The sequence below is a fragment of the Pygocentrus nattereri genome, chromosome 11 (genome assembly GCF_015220715.1).
Source record: "Pygocentrus nattereri isolate fPygNat1 chromosome 11, fPygNat1.pri, whole genome shotgun sequence".
Lineage (NCBI taxonomy): Eukaryota > Metazoa > Chordata > Actinopteri > Characiformes > Serrasalmidae > Pygocentrus > Pygocentrus nattereri.
The window spans coordinates 24410786-24425826 of NC_051221.1; the positions used below are offsets into that span (position 1 = coordinate 24410786).

The window sequence follows — 15041 nt, forward strand, 5'->3', positions numbered from 1 at the left end:
TTTTCTGTGCTTTAAAAGAGAGGAAATGGATCTAGTCCAAAATACTGAAGAATAACCCCAAGTGTATGTTGAATGACACCTGGGGGTATGTAAAGAATTTGGAGATTACATTTAATTTTATTTAACCACCCATCTTCACAATAGCACAATTGCCTGACAGTAACAGCTTCCGGCACATAAACCCATGCTCTACTGGTTTGGTACTTTCCTTTTTTATCTTAAAGCAGAAGAAAGTGTTTCACTCCCCCCACCAGTTCAGGAGAAACTAATGACAACAGTTATTTCGGTTTATTCACTGGTGTGTGCGTCAATTGTCAGTATCGTTTACTGATTGTCGCTGCCATATGATGCTTGTTAGGTGTGTACTTGAGTAAGATTTACTTTCACAGACACAGTTAAGATCACAGTTTTACTGATTTACTCATTTGTCACTGCTGTCATTGCTTACACATGTGTAGCACTGTTAAATTATGAGCAGAGGATGTTAGCTTCTGCGGTATACAATCTGTGATCCATATTATACACATATATATGTACACGCACATGCACACACACGCACACTATATCATAAAGTTTGGGAATCACTGCCTTACATTAAAGTTAAAAAATGTTTTTTCCTTCTCCAATAAAATCACCATTTTGGTGGGTTCAAGTTTGAACATCTCTCGTCTAATTATATGTTTTGTTGATTTTTAGGAGAAAATAAGTTAACACATTCTCTACAGCAGGGGTTCTTAATCCCCTCCATCCGACCCACATACACCAGTAAACACATTATTTCACATCAATTAGTAAGTCTAGTCACTTACTGGATGACTGAATTCCTTACCTAGCATTCAATCAACACCCTTCCTCAGTAACAAGCCCAATCAATTCATAACTGTCACAAATTAAGGCCACACCAGTCTGTTTCCTCACTGTTTTCTTTGTAGGGGTTGAGTAAAAGTCAGGTGAATAAGGGCACCATTTTTGTGACTAAGGTGGTCATGACCCCCAGGTTAAGAACCCCTGAACTGCAGAGAACAAATGTAATTAAGTCATTTTTCCGCAAATTTTAAATTCACAATTTCTGTTTATTGGCTGAATTCATATTGAAACATATGTCGAAAACATATTGAAAATGCTAAAACATTAAACATAAAAAGGTGCCTTTACTTTTGCACAGGCAACATTATGTTCTTCCCCCCAATATACTAAAATCAGAGAATAAATAGTAAATGTGCATTAAAACGTGTTAACTTACTTTCACACACACAAAAAAAAAAAAAAAAAAAAAAAAAAAAAAAAAAAAAAAAAAAAAAAAAAAAAAATATATATATATATATATATCCAGGTCCAGAAGTAGTCCACTAATGTACCCAGACACTTGCAGCTGCAAAGACTATGGTTTTACAGACTCAGAGAGATCCGAGCTACATTATGCGCTGCTATTGATGCAGTGCAATGAAGCAGGACAGCTTTTCATTTCACACTACAGAAAAATGCACGAACACACAGAGTTAGACCAAAGACAGAAAAACCCAGGCTTAATTGGATGAAGACCAGTGGGTCACGCAGGCCACCAAAGGCCCCATGCTGCTGACTCCACTTCAGAGTATATAGTCCCTGCCTAAATGCAGCATGGGATATATCGGGAGTAAACAGATACTGGGTCAACTCAAATGTACCACGGAATATACAAGAATAAATGGAGAGTGGGTCAGACTGAAAACAGCCTGGGAAGCGCTGGAGAAGCTTCAAATAGACTCCTTTTTCACTATTCCCTTAGCGAGATATTAAAAGGTTTCCACTGTAAATGGTGGCTGAAGAGCGAGTGCACTTTAGAGGCAATAAAATAACATTTGGAACACAAACTAAGAAGAGAAGAAAGTCTGGATTTGAGGAACAGAATCAGGTAAAGCTGAAGTTAAGATGAGCACCTCTTTGAAGAATGTTGTGAGGTTTTCCAAAAAGAGTTCTTTGTTCAAAAAATAGACACGGTCTGAGGATTACAGCAAGAAGGATCTTGGGTGTCTGGGCAGAAGATAAAGAATATACAAGAGCTGCTACAGAAGTGAACTAGCCTAGATTCAAAAGCAACTGAGAAGCTGACTAGACCATTTCACTGAAAGAGCATCTGCTGAAACCCAATAAAACTAGCTTTTGTCAGAGAAATTCATGGCAAAGATCACATTATTTTCAACAGAATATGCCACAGTGACTGCTTTCATGTCACAGACTTGGAGTAAATAAACTTTGCGTCAGAAACTTTGCGCCAAAGTTCAACACTGGTTGATCTTGACGTGCAAATTTTCCTTGTCCACCAATAACACAACTACTCTGGCTACACTGACCTCTAAAAGGGCAGGACTTCACATAGCAGCACTGAAGATACAAAATGGAGGGTGCGCTAATTTTAGCAGTGTATGACCCTTTATACATTTCTTCTTGACTGGCTAGAAATAAAACACAAAAACCAGCATGGTACACAGTCAATCAGAAAGCAGGATTAGATGGCATAACTATATTTACTTTTGTGCTTTACTGTATATGGCAAATTAAAAACAATTATATAACTGCTAGATTAGCTGCTTGGCTAAACACTGCTGCACACTGCCACAAACCACACCAACTATATATTTTTTTTTCCTTTAACTCGGTTTGCAGTATTGCATCACACATAAATAATGTTATATTTTAGATTTTTGTAAAATATAAATGTTAACTAATATATAACCTACTTCTTATTATAATTATGATTATAGTCTGTTCTTTATCTTAACTCAAAAAGATGGAAAGAATATTTTTGTGAATATATCTTTATTCAAGATTTGCATATTGCACCCTAAACCAGAACAAACACACATTACAACAGACAAACAAATAATAATAAGCATAATCTCATACATTACACAATCCAGGTCCCTCATTCTTTAAACCTTCTTTAGAATCACCACCTAAAGTTCACAATGTAAACCAAATAACATACATCCATTTTTATTATTAAACGAAAACTCAATAATAATAACATTCTAAATCTGCCCTCATGAGATGTTTGCATTTTGGAACAAATAAACAGCAACACATAAATAATACCCAGTTAAGCCATCATGAATAAGATCGATTAGATCATTAACTGGCAGCGAACAACTTTAAATTTAATTTAAACCTGTAAACAACTATTTTGATCTGATTGAAGGTATTGTGGATTATCTATAATGATAGAAAAAAATGAGGGTTTTAAATCCCTAAGATAAAGGCACTGCACACAGCTGGTCTTGACAATAATTCCCAAGTTCACTTTACCTCTCAAAAAATACATTACCCTAAACATGGGCATTTGTATTTTTTATTGACTACCATCCCACAACCCCTCAAAATGGTCTTTCAGTATATCACTGCAAAAGGTATTCACTACACTCTTGCAAGACTGTGTAGCTGTTATTTTTATCTTTACTGTTTTTGTCAAGTTAGCTGGTTTGATTTGTGCAGGGACCTCTCCAGTCTAGCCTTTCTCAAGGCAATAGCAGCTGCAACGTTCAAGTATGACTGCAGCTTTACTTCTTATGTCATATGTTCTTCTTGTCCTTCTTATACAGTCTCTGATAAGCACTGTACATTCCCTTAAAAGCTGCTCCAAGCAGGCCTCTAAATATGTAGTTTGATGACAACAGCATTGTTTTGGTAACACAGGTGACGGTGCACTAGCAATTCCTGCCTGAACATCTGACAGGTAAAAACAAGCCCTCCTGGAGGAGATGGAGCAAGAGCCGCCATGTCCGCAGACAAAAATCCTTTACCTTCAAAAAACATGTAAAAGCAAAAATCCATTATTTCACAAGAGAACATACAAATTATAAGCTAAGACTACTGTTATTACATGGATCTTCCAGCAGTAGCAACTTGCTTGGCGCTAAGTAGGTAACAAATGGCATAATTGTACTGCCAAACACCCACCATGAAAAAACTAAATCAGTCTAGAGGCCTAACTGTGGATAATCAGAGAGAGTACAGCCTCAAATGGCACGTTAATGTTAATCACACACTGTCAGAAAAGTTCTAAAAGGGTTGTTGTTCAGCCTTTCATCACTTTTGATTGTAAAAGTAACAAACTGGTGTAATTTCCCACTCCTGGTGGCATGCTAGGCCTTTACCGTATGCCTGCCTGCTTCCTCATGTTAGGGATTTGGAGGGTCATTTAGGGTTGTTTAGGGTCAGCATGTCTTTCAGGGTGCAGAGTACAGGAGAGGTAATGTGAGAGGGAGGTAAGTGGTGCTCACTGACAGACATTAAACACCTTCCAGTGTACCTACTCAAACATCCCATTCACTTCACAGTTCACGTCACATAGATCACATATGAAATCTTACATATAAGCAGAGTATTAAGTTACAACTGAAAATAACTGAGTGATAAATTGTCTATTGTGGAAAAATGAATTAAATAATTCACTCTAAAAATGTATCCATAATTTTGTTTCTTTAAGCCTCTGACAAGACAGAGAAAAAAAAAGTCAAATAATTATTAATTTATAAAAATAACTAACAACAACTTGATTAATAATAAAATAACTAAACTTACATTAGAAATTATCTAGATAATAAACTGATATTTGAGTACTGAAGAACATAGGTTAAGCCTGGTCCTAGACAAGCGTTATAAAAGCAGTTATCAAAACTTTATCTTCTCAAAGAACTTCTGAAGGAGGAACAAACCTGTGAAAACAGTATCTGCTTTCTTAACTACAGGTGTGCCTCCCTCCTATAGTCTAAACACTCTGTCGCTAAGAATGACATGTTGACAGATGGCTCTCATGTCTGCGTAAACTCTGCTCAAACAATTTGGGAAAATCACAATGGCCTCTGCAGAATACATCAACTACCAGCAAAAAGAGCTAATCACTTTGTATCACAAAACTACTGACAACTTGATAAGAGATAAGACCTTACAGTGTTAACAGGAATTCATTATAGTCAATCTGTGCTTGCCTATGAACAGGCTACAATGACTTACTGAAAAATAACATTATGTGTTGACTGCCTTGTCCATATTATTTTGCCTGATATGTTACAGCAGAACATTGGCTAGGGAACACAGTAATGTGCAAAATTCAGAGCTACTAAAAACATCAATGTGGTTATTTTAGGTTTAAAAAGGAAATTACACTATTTTTTCAAAATGTCTGCATTTTGAGTTGAAACAAAGTCAGTCAAAGTAGTCTGATGAAAAAAAAAAGTTAAATGTAGAGAAACTTATCAACTCAGATTTTTTACAGTCTGCATTTTACAGTGCATTAAAGTGGTACTCCACCAATTTTTCAAAAGTTCCACATAATTTAAAGGTTAAGATGTAAATAACATCATCCAGAGTGACTGGTGTGGTTCTAGAGAAACTTGTAGTCAGAATTGTTCACACTGGTGGTGACAGGAACCAGACAACTGAAGAGTTAAAATTTCAATCACAGAAAGTTATTACATGAAATGTCTGCCATTGTTTTATGATAGTTTTGCGACAAAATTTTGGCCCAAAACAACTTATTAATCTATTTATTTGCATCTATTCATGGCACAGGGGTATGCTGCATATTCTGAGGCAAAATAGTCCCCAAAGAAAACTTTTTTTTTTTCAATCTTCATAAACATTATGTATTAAAACTCAAAAGATGCATGTAGGTTCACTGGTGGCTTTGAATAGTAAATAAAATGGCTAAATTTGTGTTGTAGACATGGTGACCCCTGGTTCCGATCACCAACACTGTAAAGAAATCTGAGTTTCTCTACAATCAACTGTTTCACATCAAACCTCTCTGAATAACCTTGTTTACATCTCAATCACTGATTTATTCAGACATTTTGAACAATCAGTGGAGTTCCCCTTTAAACTTGTCAAATATCTGGTTCCTATCACCATAGTTATGAACTTCTGACTGTAAAGTTTATCTAGGGCAGAGCATTTTACATCAAACCACACTGAATTACTTTGTTTACATCTTAACCTTTTAATTAAGCAGAAATTTTGAAACAGTTTTCGAATTTCCGCTTTCATGACTTAACTGTGATTACCAATGACAACAGAACAAGCAAAACCTTTAGCTTTGGAAACAAGCATAAAGTGCAGAGCCGAATGCACTCAATTTCAGTGTAATTTGTAAAACCCCATAGACCACAAAGACTATAGGCTAACCAATGAATAATAATGTGTAAATGTTATATACAATATGTATATGTTGTCTTGAACTAGAGGTGAGCAATATAATGCAATTTATCACAATGTGATAAAATATCATCACAGTATGCTTTTCTGGGTATTTCATTGTGTAAATAAATAAATAAATAAATAAATAAACAACAAATGGATGCATATTTCATTATATAGTCCCATTTAACTGGACTGACTGTGACACAGTATGTAGAACATCATTAGCTTTTGATAGCATTTTTGGGGCCTTTTCCTGCTCCAATTTATCAAACCTCAGTATTGTATCTTTGTTTATCATGAATATACTTAGACTGACCACTGCCTTAAATACTCTTTGTATCTACAAATCATTGCCAATTTATCAGCTCCACTTACCAAATAGGTGCACTTTGTAGTTCTACAATTGCAGGCAGTAGTCCATGTTTTTCTCTGCATACTCTGTTATCCCCTTTCTCCCAGTTATTCAATGGTCAGGACCCCCACAGCACCACCACAGAGCAGGTATTATCTGGGTAGCGGATCATTTTCAGCATTGCACTAATGTAGCGAGTGGTGTGTTAGGGTGTGTGCTGGTATAAGTGGATCAAACATATGAGTGCTGTATGATAAGTGGAGCTGAGAAAAAAGGTGTACCTAATAAAGTGCTCAGTGGGTGTACATATTAATTATAAATGACAGTTTTAATGGTGATGGTTGTGGTTGTAATACCAGGGCCTTTTGGATGTAGGAATCATTATGCCATCTGAGAATCATATGAACTGTTTCTGAGGATCATACGAACTGTTTCTGAGGGTGTGGGAAAGGGTGAAGAGTGTGCTTTAGGGGTGTGAAGTGATCAGTGTGATGGTTAAACATGGGTGAGGATGGAATGGTGACAGGCAGGTATGCTAGAGGTGTGTGGTGGCTGTGTGGGTGCAGCGTTAATTGTACTAGTTTCCATTACGTGTAGCTGAATGAATTGTACATACCAACTGTGTATTTATCAAAAACAACTGTGCTCATATAAGGCAAAACAATAAATTGTGTTCTAACAATACACGGTAGAAGTTAAATATGACATACAAAGTATTCAGGCTATTCAAATAGGAACAAAATACAAAAAGCTTCAGCAACAGAACAGAAGCCAGTTTGGGTGTGTCAAACACATGTAAGCCACTGTATAATTACTTTCAATCTGTCCTCCATAGAGAGCCTGCTCTTTAAAGCACATTACAAAACACAAACACCCTCCATTCTGTGCCAAAACCAGGAATGCAACTCCGCTTGTGGTCTGATGAATCCACAGTTGCACAGTATTTACACTCTCCAGGATGCAGTCAGAAAAAAAACCAAAAAAAAACAAAAAACAAAATGCTGACTCCACAGGGGGCGGGATAGAAGAGTTGAATTTTATCCTAGCACTTCAGTGGTCAGAAGCTATTTTGGTATGCTTTCGGTTTAAGTGCAGGCTTTGCAGAGGGTAGAGAAGAATGCTCCAGAATGCAGAGAGAGCATCAATCTGCTTCTGGACTTGGCCTTCGCCATCAGTTAGAATGTAGTCATATAATTTAGTTGTAATTTACATCATTTGACCTAGGGTCCCGAGCACAATAATGCTGAGCTTCTAAAAAGTAGTTTTACTTGACAAAAATACTCAAATTCAGGAGAAATGTCATAGAGCTAAAGTCAACATAAATCAAGATTGATGATGCACTATGTAAGGTGGACGTATTGCTTACACAGTGTTAAACTGCAGCACAGCTTGCATAATCTCCATAGAAAAGCACTGCCAGGACAATGGGGGGCTCTGAAATAGACACAGATAAGCCTAAAGTCATCATGCCCAATGTCCAAAAAGTGTCAGTTAGATGTTGCATGAAGCCCCCCAGCTGTTGACTGTAGAGCAGTGGTACTGTGTTAGAAAATCATCAAATACCTTTGGGATGAGTTAGAGTGGTGTTTGTTATCCAGAACCTATCATCCAATAGCAGTATGTAACCTCACTAATGCTCTTGTAACTGAATGCAATCAAATACTCACAGTAATGTCCCAACATCCAGTGTAAAGCCTTTCCAGAAAGGAAGAGGCTGTTACTTCATCAAAGAGGAGACAAACTTATCACCAACACCCTTGATTTCAGAAAAACACTGGATTAGCAGGCGTCTACAAACATTTTTTTGTGCATTTTATTTTTATTATTTTCCCACAATAGGCAACAGTGTTGTGAATATTGAGCATGTAGATTGTCTTCTCCTTCCAGTGAGCTGCACAATGTCAGTTGGTAACGTATCACGATATTGACCACTGCAGCAGCATATGTTCTGCAACTAAATGCTCTGTTATGGGCTTTGAGCATCCTGACTGTAAAGTTTCATTCACGTGATCCAGTATATGGAAATAATTTGGTCAAAAACACAGGCCAGTTTTTAACCATCATATATCACAAATGCAATTTGTAGCTATATAACTGCAATTAGAGATATGTATTATAGCAAAAATATTATACTGTGATACTTTACTTATCAGTAAACAGATCTCTCAACATATCCTCAGAATCACCGTCCCTGTGACCTATCCTGCTCTGGCTGTGGCAGATACGAGGAGACGGCTCCATTCTGTGAGCAGGGCTGGCTTCTTTTATCACATCATGCATTAGCGACAGACACTACACAGCCAGATCCTATTCGTGTCGGCTGCGAGACGCTGACTCACTGCCCGTCTCAGCCTATCACTATGGAAAAAACTGCATGGTCATACACCTGTCCTTATATTCAAAGCACAAATGTCACATAGACTTTTCATATACCTCACATTTCACTGCAGAAAAAACATCCTACACAATAATATTTCTAATGTTCATTAAACTATAGACATCACAACACTGAGCTGTATATCACTGCCTCAGTATCACTCACAGTAAATCACAAAACAAGCCATTTGGTCAACTAGCAATATTGATTCTGATGTCTCAAATCTGATCTCTATTCACCAACACAGAGTACTGATCTGATAGCAATGCTATGTTAAAGTACTTGTGTTTACTCTAGTAAAGTACATAAACACAGATACAGTAGCACCTAATGTATCATTGAAGAGGTGGTCAAATATCAACATGCCTTTTGTGATTGTTCAGTTTTCTAAACTACACCATTTTATACAGTTTTAACGCTGCATTTTTATAACAATCACAAATTAACCTTTCATCACCATGAAATTATAACTGGTAATTAATTACTAGATAAATAACTGTATTTATTATCAAAGTGCAAAACTAAAGTAGCCACATTTGTTTATTAGCAAGCTGTCAATACCAACTGACAACAAACACTGCTAGGTTAATCATTTTTATAGTGATATCACAAATCAAATCGCAAGAGTTGCAATTTTAAAAATAGCCTGCAAGTTTTAAGTGGAATCTTAACCTGAACAGAGCTTGTGAACTGCCTGTAGAGGTGTCAAACCAATCACTTGTGACCAAACACCCATATGATGCATACATGCCAAAAAGGTTCAGCATTCAAGCACCCCTGACCAATTGAATGAATGGATAAATAAGTACATGCCTGGGCCTTGAATTCTAACAGATTAAATCGCAGTATTAATATTCCCCCCCAAAAAATTGCAATTAGATATTTCCCCAAATCGCTCAGTCCTAGACACAGTTCCAATGCAAATACAATGCAAATACATTACTCACATTTATGTCTCAATTAAAGTGTGTTTTTTTTTTCCACTTTGCACTGTGAACCCAAAAATGGAAAGGAGCTAATTTACACGTTTCTTTTGATGTAAACATATATATATATATTTTTTTTTTTTTACAAAAGCTAACAACTGAGGAAAATAGTTGCAGTCAGCAAATCAAGGGTTCAGGTGCAGTCAAGTGGTTCTGTAATAACTGTGACAAGCCTAACCCTGACAAAGAAAACGGATTTACTGTGTGTGAACAATATCTGACACATTTAATAGGGGCAGCAGAAGAGGTGACAGCAATACAGTTAACACATATAAACAGATCACAAAGGATAGCAGTTTAGCAGTGTAAACAGAAGACAGTTGGATTACAGGATTACTGCTGGAGTACTTTTTATGCTTTCTGTGTAGAGAGAGCGATATATATATATATATATATATATATATATAGAGAGAGAGAGAGAGAGAGAGAGAGAGAGATGTATGGGAAGGAGAGAAGCCCAGTGAGACCAGGTGCTGACCCTGAATTAAGAGGAACATGCTGACAGTTTATAGGCAGTCAGGGTCAGCTCCAGCTCTGCCATGCTGACAGCCAGAGGCCCACAGTGACCCCTACAAAGACTTTCCCTAACAAGTCCATTCCACACTATGAGCCCAATACCCAGAGTGCAGGAGGTTACTCAAAGAGGGATTAAGGACATTACACAATGGATATGACTTTATCAGTATCATCGCAAATCAGTTAGTTATTACCTTTCACCGCTTGTTTAAAACATTCTTAACATTCAGAAAGCATTCTTAAAAAAAATGCATAATGACTCTTGGCTTACTTGTATGCAAAGCTAGTTTTAGCTCGGGAGGGTGAATCAGAAAGCTGCTTGACATGTAATGCATGCAAATTACAGTGTCCCTGTAAACGCAAGACAGCAGTAGGCTCTGGATTAGTCTCTGCAGCAGAACCTTTTGGCATAAATTCATGAACTGCTTTAAGAAGATATTTAGAAATGAGGCAATGCATGCTTGGCAAATGATAGATCCGTGACCATCTGTTGATCAGTAAATAAGATGACAATTGGCACAGCAAATAGCCTCAAAGCAAGAGTAGGGTCAGAATAGGCCTGTCACAATCATGAAACCTTAACTGACGATAAGGTGTCACATAAATAATTGTAATAAAAAAAAAGTAACCATCTTTTTTGGTTTATTTTATGCAACTAATAAAAGAACAAGCCTTTAAGTAGCAAGATTGGCCAATTAGCTTCTTTGAACCCTATGCTCACTAATGCTGTGTTTGTGTGCTCCTTGTTAGGTTGTATATACTAGATAGACGACTAGAATTCTAGGCCTTTGTTTAATTTGGGTGCTTGCCGAAAGATATGCCCACTAAGAGAAAACAAAAAAGATGGAGGTCTGGAGAATATGTATTCTGCTTTTTTCAGCTTATTTCTTCGTCATATTCGAAAGATCAGACCAAAGTCTATAATGTTTTTTCTCCAATTTTACTGCAAAATTTACTGTTTTTTATGGAAAGAAATGGTGAAATCTTGCTATACATCACATCTGAGTACTGTTCACACTGGTACTTAGTGCTGTCCACTTATGATGCACATTAATGATGGGTGTAAATGGGGCCTAAATGTGTTATGGCACCAAGATGAGGTCAAATTAAACTTTGCTGTGATCTGCAAACATAAATCTTGTCCAATCCTCAACGCTACTGGACAGAGAGAACAGCTCCACAGGTTTGTATCTGCATACCTGCATCTCTGTAAAGAAAGATTTGCACGCATCTGTGCAGAAGTACAAATCAGGCATTAAAACTTCTTAAAAGTTTTTTGATGTTCTTATAAGATTTTGATGTTTTTGTAAGATTCATGATATGCTTCAAAAGCTGCTTTTCTGCTTCATTTGCCTCAACATAACTGATAAAAAAGCACTCTATTCACATTCCACTTGTTGGGCCATAATATACAAGTGAAATTTAACGATTAGGATCAAGTAACAGCAATCAGGCAATAAACCTAATAACTCAGACAGGCCTCAGTCAGGATAAACATTAGAAACAAAATTTGACTTAAAACATTCATCATTAAAAAAAAAAGGAAAAAACCTACTATCTAAGTTTTATGACCACTGATTCATGGTAAATAGACTATGGCTACTTTTGCTACTGTTTCATGATGCCTCACTGGCTGACAAATTCTGTAACCCTTAAGATCAAACAAGGATACTAATACTAAATCACGTCACCTTGGCCATTAAGTGACCACTAGGGTTGGGCAACAAGGCAAAAATGTAACGCCACAATATTTCAAGTTATACACAATATGTCATAACATTTATTTTTATGAGTTCTGGTATACTGGAACAGACAGAATAGTGTCACATTAAAACATATCTATAACTATGGATAGAATAACTCATATTTAACATTTCACATACTGCTCTGCACTAAATCCTATTAAACAGGACTAATTAAGCTCTCTTTGTAGTCAACCATGCAGTTGCAAAGTGTTTTAAGGTACTGAAAATATCCTCACTATTCTCAGAAAAGCATACTGTAATTCATTACAACAACAATAAATAATAAATACTGTCATATTGCACAGCCCTAGTGACCAGTACACTGAAGAGAAAAAAAGCATTAACAAAGTCCAAGACAAGCACAAGAGCATCACTTAAAGCATTCGTTTTTTTCCTGAATGACAGATTATGTTCTGGTGATATCCCACTGCTACGGTTTGGTCAAGGCCAGCAGACACAGCAACTCACACAAAGACTGACAAGGGTGGCTAAACCACAAAGCATGCTTGTGCTTTCTTTGTTTGGACCAATTTTGAAAGCTTTGAGCAACTAACAGCGGCTAAAACTACCACCAGCTCATGAGGCTCTTGAGAAATGGGCTGGGGACAAACGGCAGGTCAATAAAGCTGCTCTTTCATCGACCAACCGTCATTCAAACCGTCTATCCTCCGGCTCTGACTGCGAGCTTTCATTTCAAAGCTGCCTCAGGCAGCTAGCACAAACACTCACTCATGCTAAGGGAAAATCCCATGAGCTTCTTCAAACAAAGTTCACTCCCTGCATGTGCCGATACATCTGGCAAGGTGACAGGAGTAAGGATGCCCAATGATATCAGCATCAAATCTGTATAAGTAGATAACTGTTGGAAATAAAACAATGCCATTCTCCATTCAAAGATATCGGACAATGCATTTATTGTATCATGGAAGAACACAATGTTTAGGTGAATTTGGCATAACACACTTGTTTTTTTTATATTTTAGTGCACTTGTAACCTGATACACATAAAGGTTCCAGCGCTTTGTAATGTAAATCCAGGAAGATTTCACAATTTCTACATCTTGTGTGTTGGCATCAGCATCAGCACTAACATAAAAATGACAGATACTGGGGCATCAGGCCACAATTCCCTTGTTGGTGCAGCTCTAGACAGGAGCGCACCGTTAGACCTTAGAACCCACTATCTGACCACCTTCTGCAGGATGCAGAATGCCTACATCATGCATGTAGTCTGCTGACAGCTAAACTGTGCACACCCTTCCCTACATACTGTAAATGTACACAACGCCAGAGTGTGTGTCAGCTGCGCATACCACTCAGAATGGCTGTACAAATCCGAGTGAACAAAGCTCCAAATCTGCAGCAGCAGATCTTCCCAGACCCAGTCCTTGCCACACCTGCATTGTACAATTCCATCAGCTCCATGCTGTCCTGCTGTAACCCGCCTGATTCAGCTCAAGAAGGACTTGATCCTTAATGATGCGACAGAGGCGCAAAGAGAAGCCTGAACTGTGCAATGCAGGTGTGGGAACAACAGTGGAGGTGGGAATAAACGTAGGTCTTCATACAGGACATGCCCTGGCTATGAAAAGCTGCAGCAGGCCTTGATGAACACCGGGCGGCTCCGCGGTCACGGACTGATGTGGCTGCAGGCAGGTACGGCAGCCAACAACGCTAACACGGAAAACGAACTCGAGTTTGACCCCATACCTCAAAGCCACGCGGACTGAACTCTCGTCCTGGCCACTCGTCATGACTGCCGTGTTTATTTATCGAACCATCCGCGAGGAGAAGCGGCAGCAGCAGCAATCAGTTCACCTCCGCCTCCTCAGCCCCGCCATCATTAAGAAGCTACGACCTGAACGCCTGGCGGAGGAGGAGCTCCGCTCGCTCTTCAGACATGTCGGGTGGATTTATGCTCTGCGTTGCGACTCTCGAATGCTCGCGAGCAGGACAGGAGTAGCGCAGCTCACGCACCGTCGCCGCCGACGAACCGGCAGCCGCAATGCGTCACCAAGCCCCGCCCACCGAATCCTTACTGTAGCGACGGCTTTCACGCTGACATCATAATACGCACACAAACCTGCGCAGCCACGGCAACGACTCTGCGCGTCCACTGCGTAACTGGCCGCTCATGTGGAGCCTAATTCCTCCAATATGTGACGCAATGGAGGAAAAAACTGATTCTTATTTCGAGAAAAATGACCTTAAAATTATTCATACAGAACATTTTGCATAGTCCTATATATTTTTCTTCTTATTCTTCTTCTTGCTATCTTTGCCAACTCTTATTTATTCATAGTATTTATTTATTTGAGTTTTGTTAAGTGTATTTACGTTAATTCACTTATTTATCCATAACAGTACTGTATATTGTTAGGATTTCAGCACAAAGACGTAAGCAAATCAGTGACATTTTTAAAAAAGACACATTTAAAACACGTTCTGCTCATTTCTTATTCAAAACGGACTGGTGTGTGAGAGAAATACTGTGTGAACAGGTGGTAAGGTGGTTTTGGGTGCACCCATGCGGCCTGTCCATGTCCACTGCACACCACATGATTTTCCAAAGGAATAAAAATCTGTTTCATTTGGACAATTCTGAGCGGTGGTCAGTACTACAACATTCCTTGGCTTTCAATAGTTGAGCTGAAAGTTTCTCATGTACCCATTTCACAGTAGCTGCATTAACTTGTCTCACATAACAGTGCTCTTCCCTCACTGTATTAAAATTAAGCAGCTTCTGGAGCTTTTTACATCGACAGCAGACCTGGCAGTGAAGTGAAACAGCTCACAACGAGGGCTTCTTGACCTCCTTCCAGATGACTGTGTCCAATTACCAGCTCTCAAGTTACATTTATAGGCAGCTGGCGCTACAGTACAGTGAG

General features: G+C 38.3%; 1 protein-coding gene across 3 annotated transcripts in view; it reads right to left on the reverse strand.

Annotated features, from left to right (window-relative positions):
- Positions 1–14171, reverse strand: part of kif21a (kinesin family member 21A) — a 57023-nt gene extending 42852 nt beyond the window's left edge. For all 3 annotated transcript variants that reach the window (XM_017700025.2, XM_017700029.2, XM_017700024.2), the window contains exon 1: positions 13864–14171. In XM_017700025.2, coding sequence (XP_017555514.2) covers positions 13864–13907 — 44 coding nt within the window. In that variant the 5' untranslated portion in view covers positions 13908–14171. The remainder of the gene's footprint in view (positions 1–13863) is intronic.
- Positions 14172–15041: the final 870 nt, after the last annotated feature.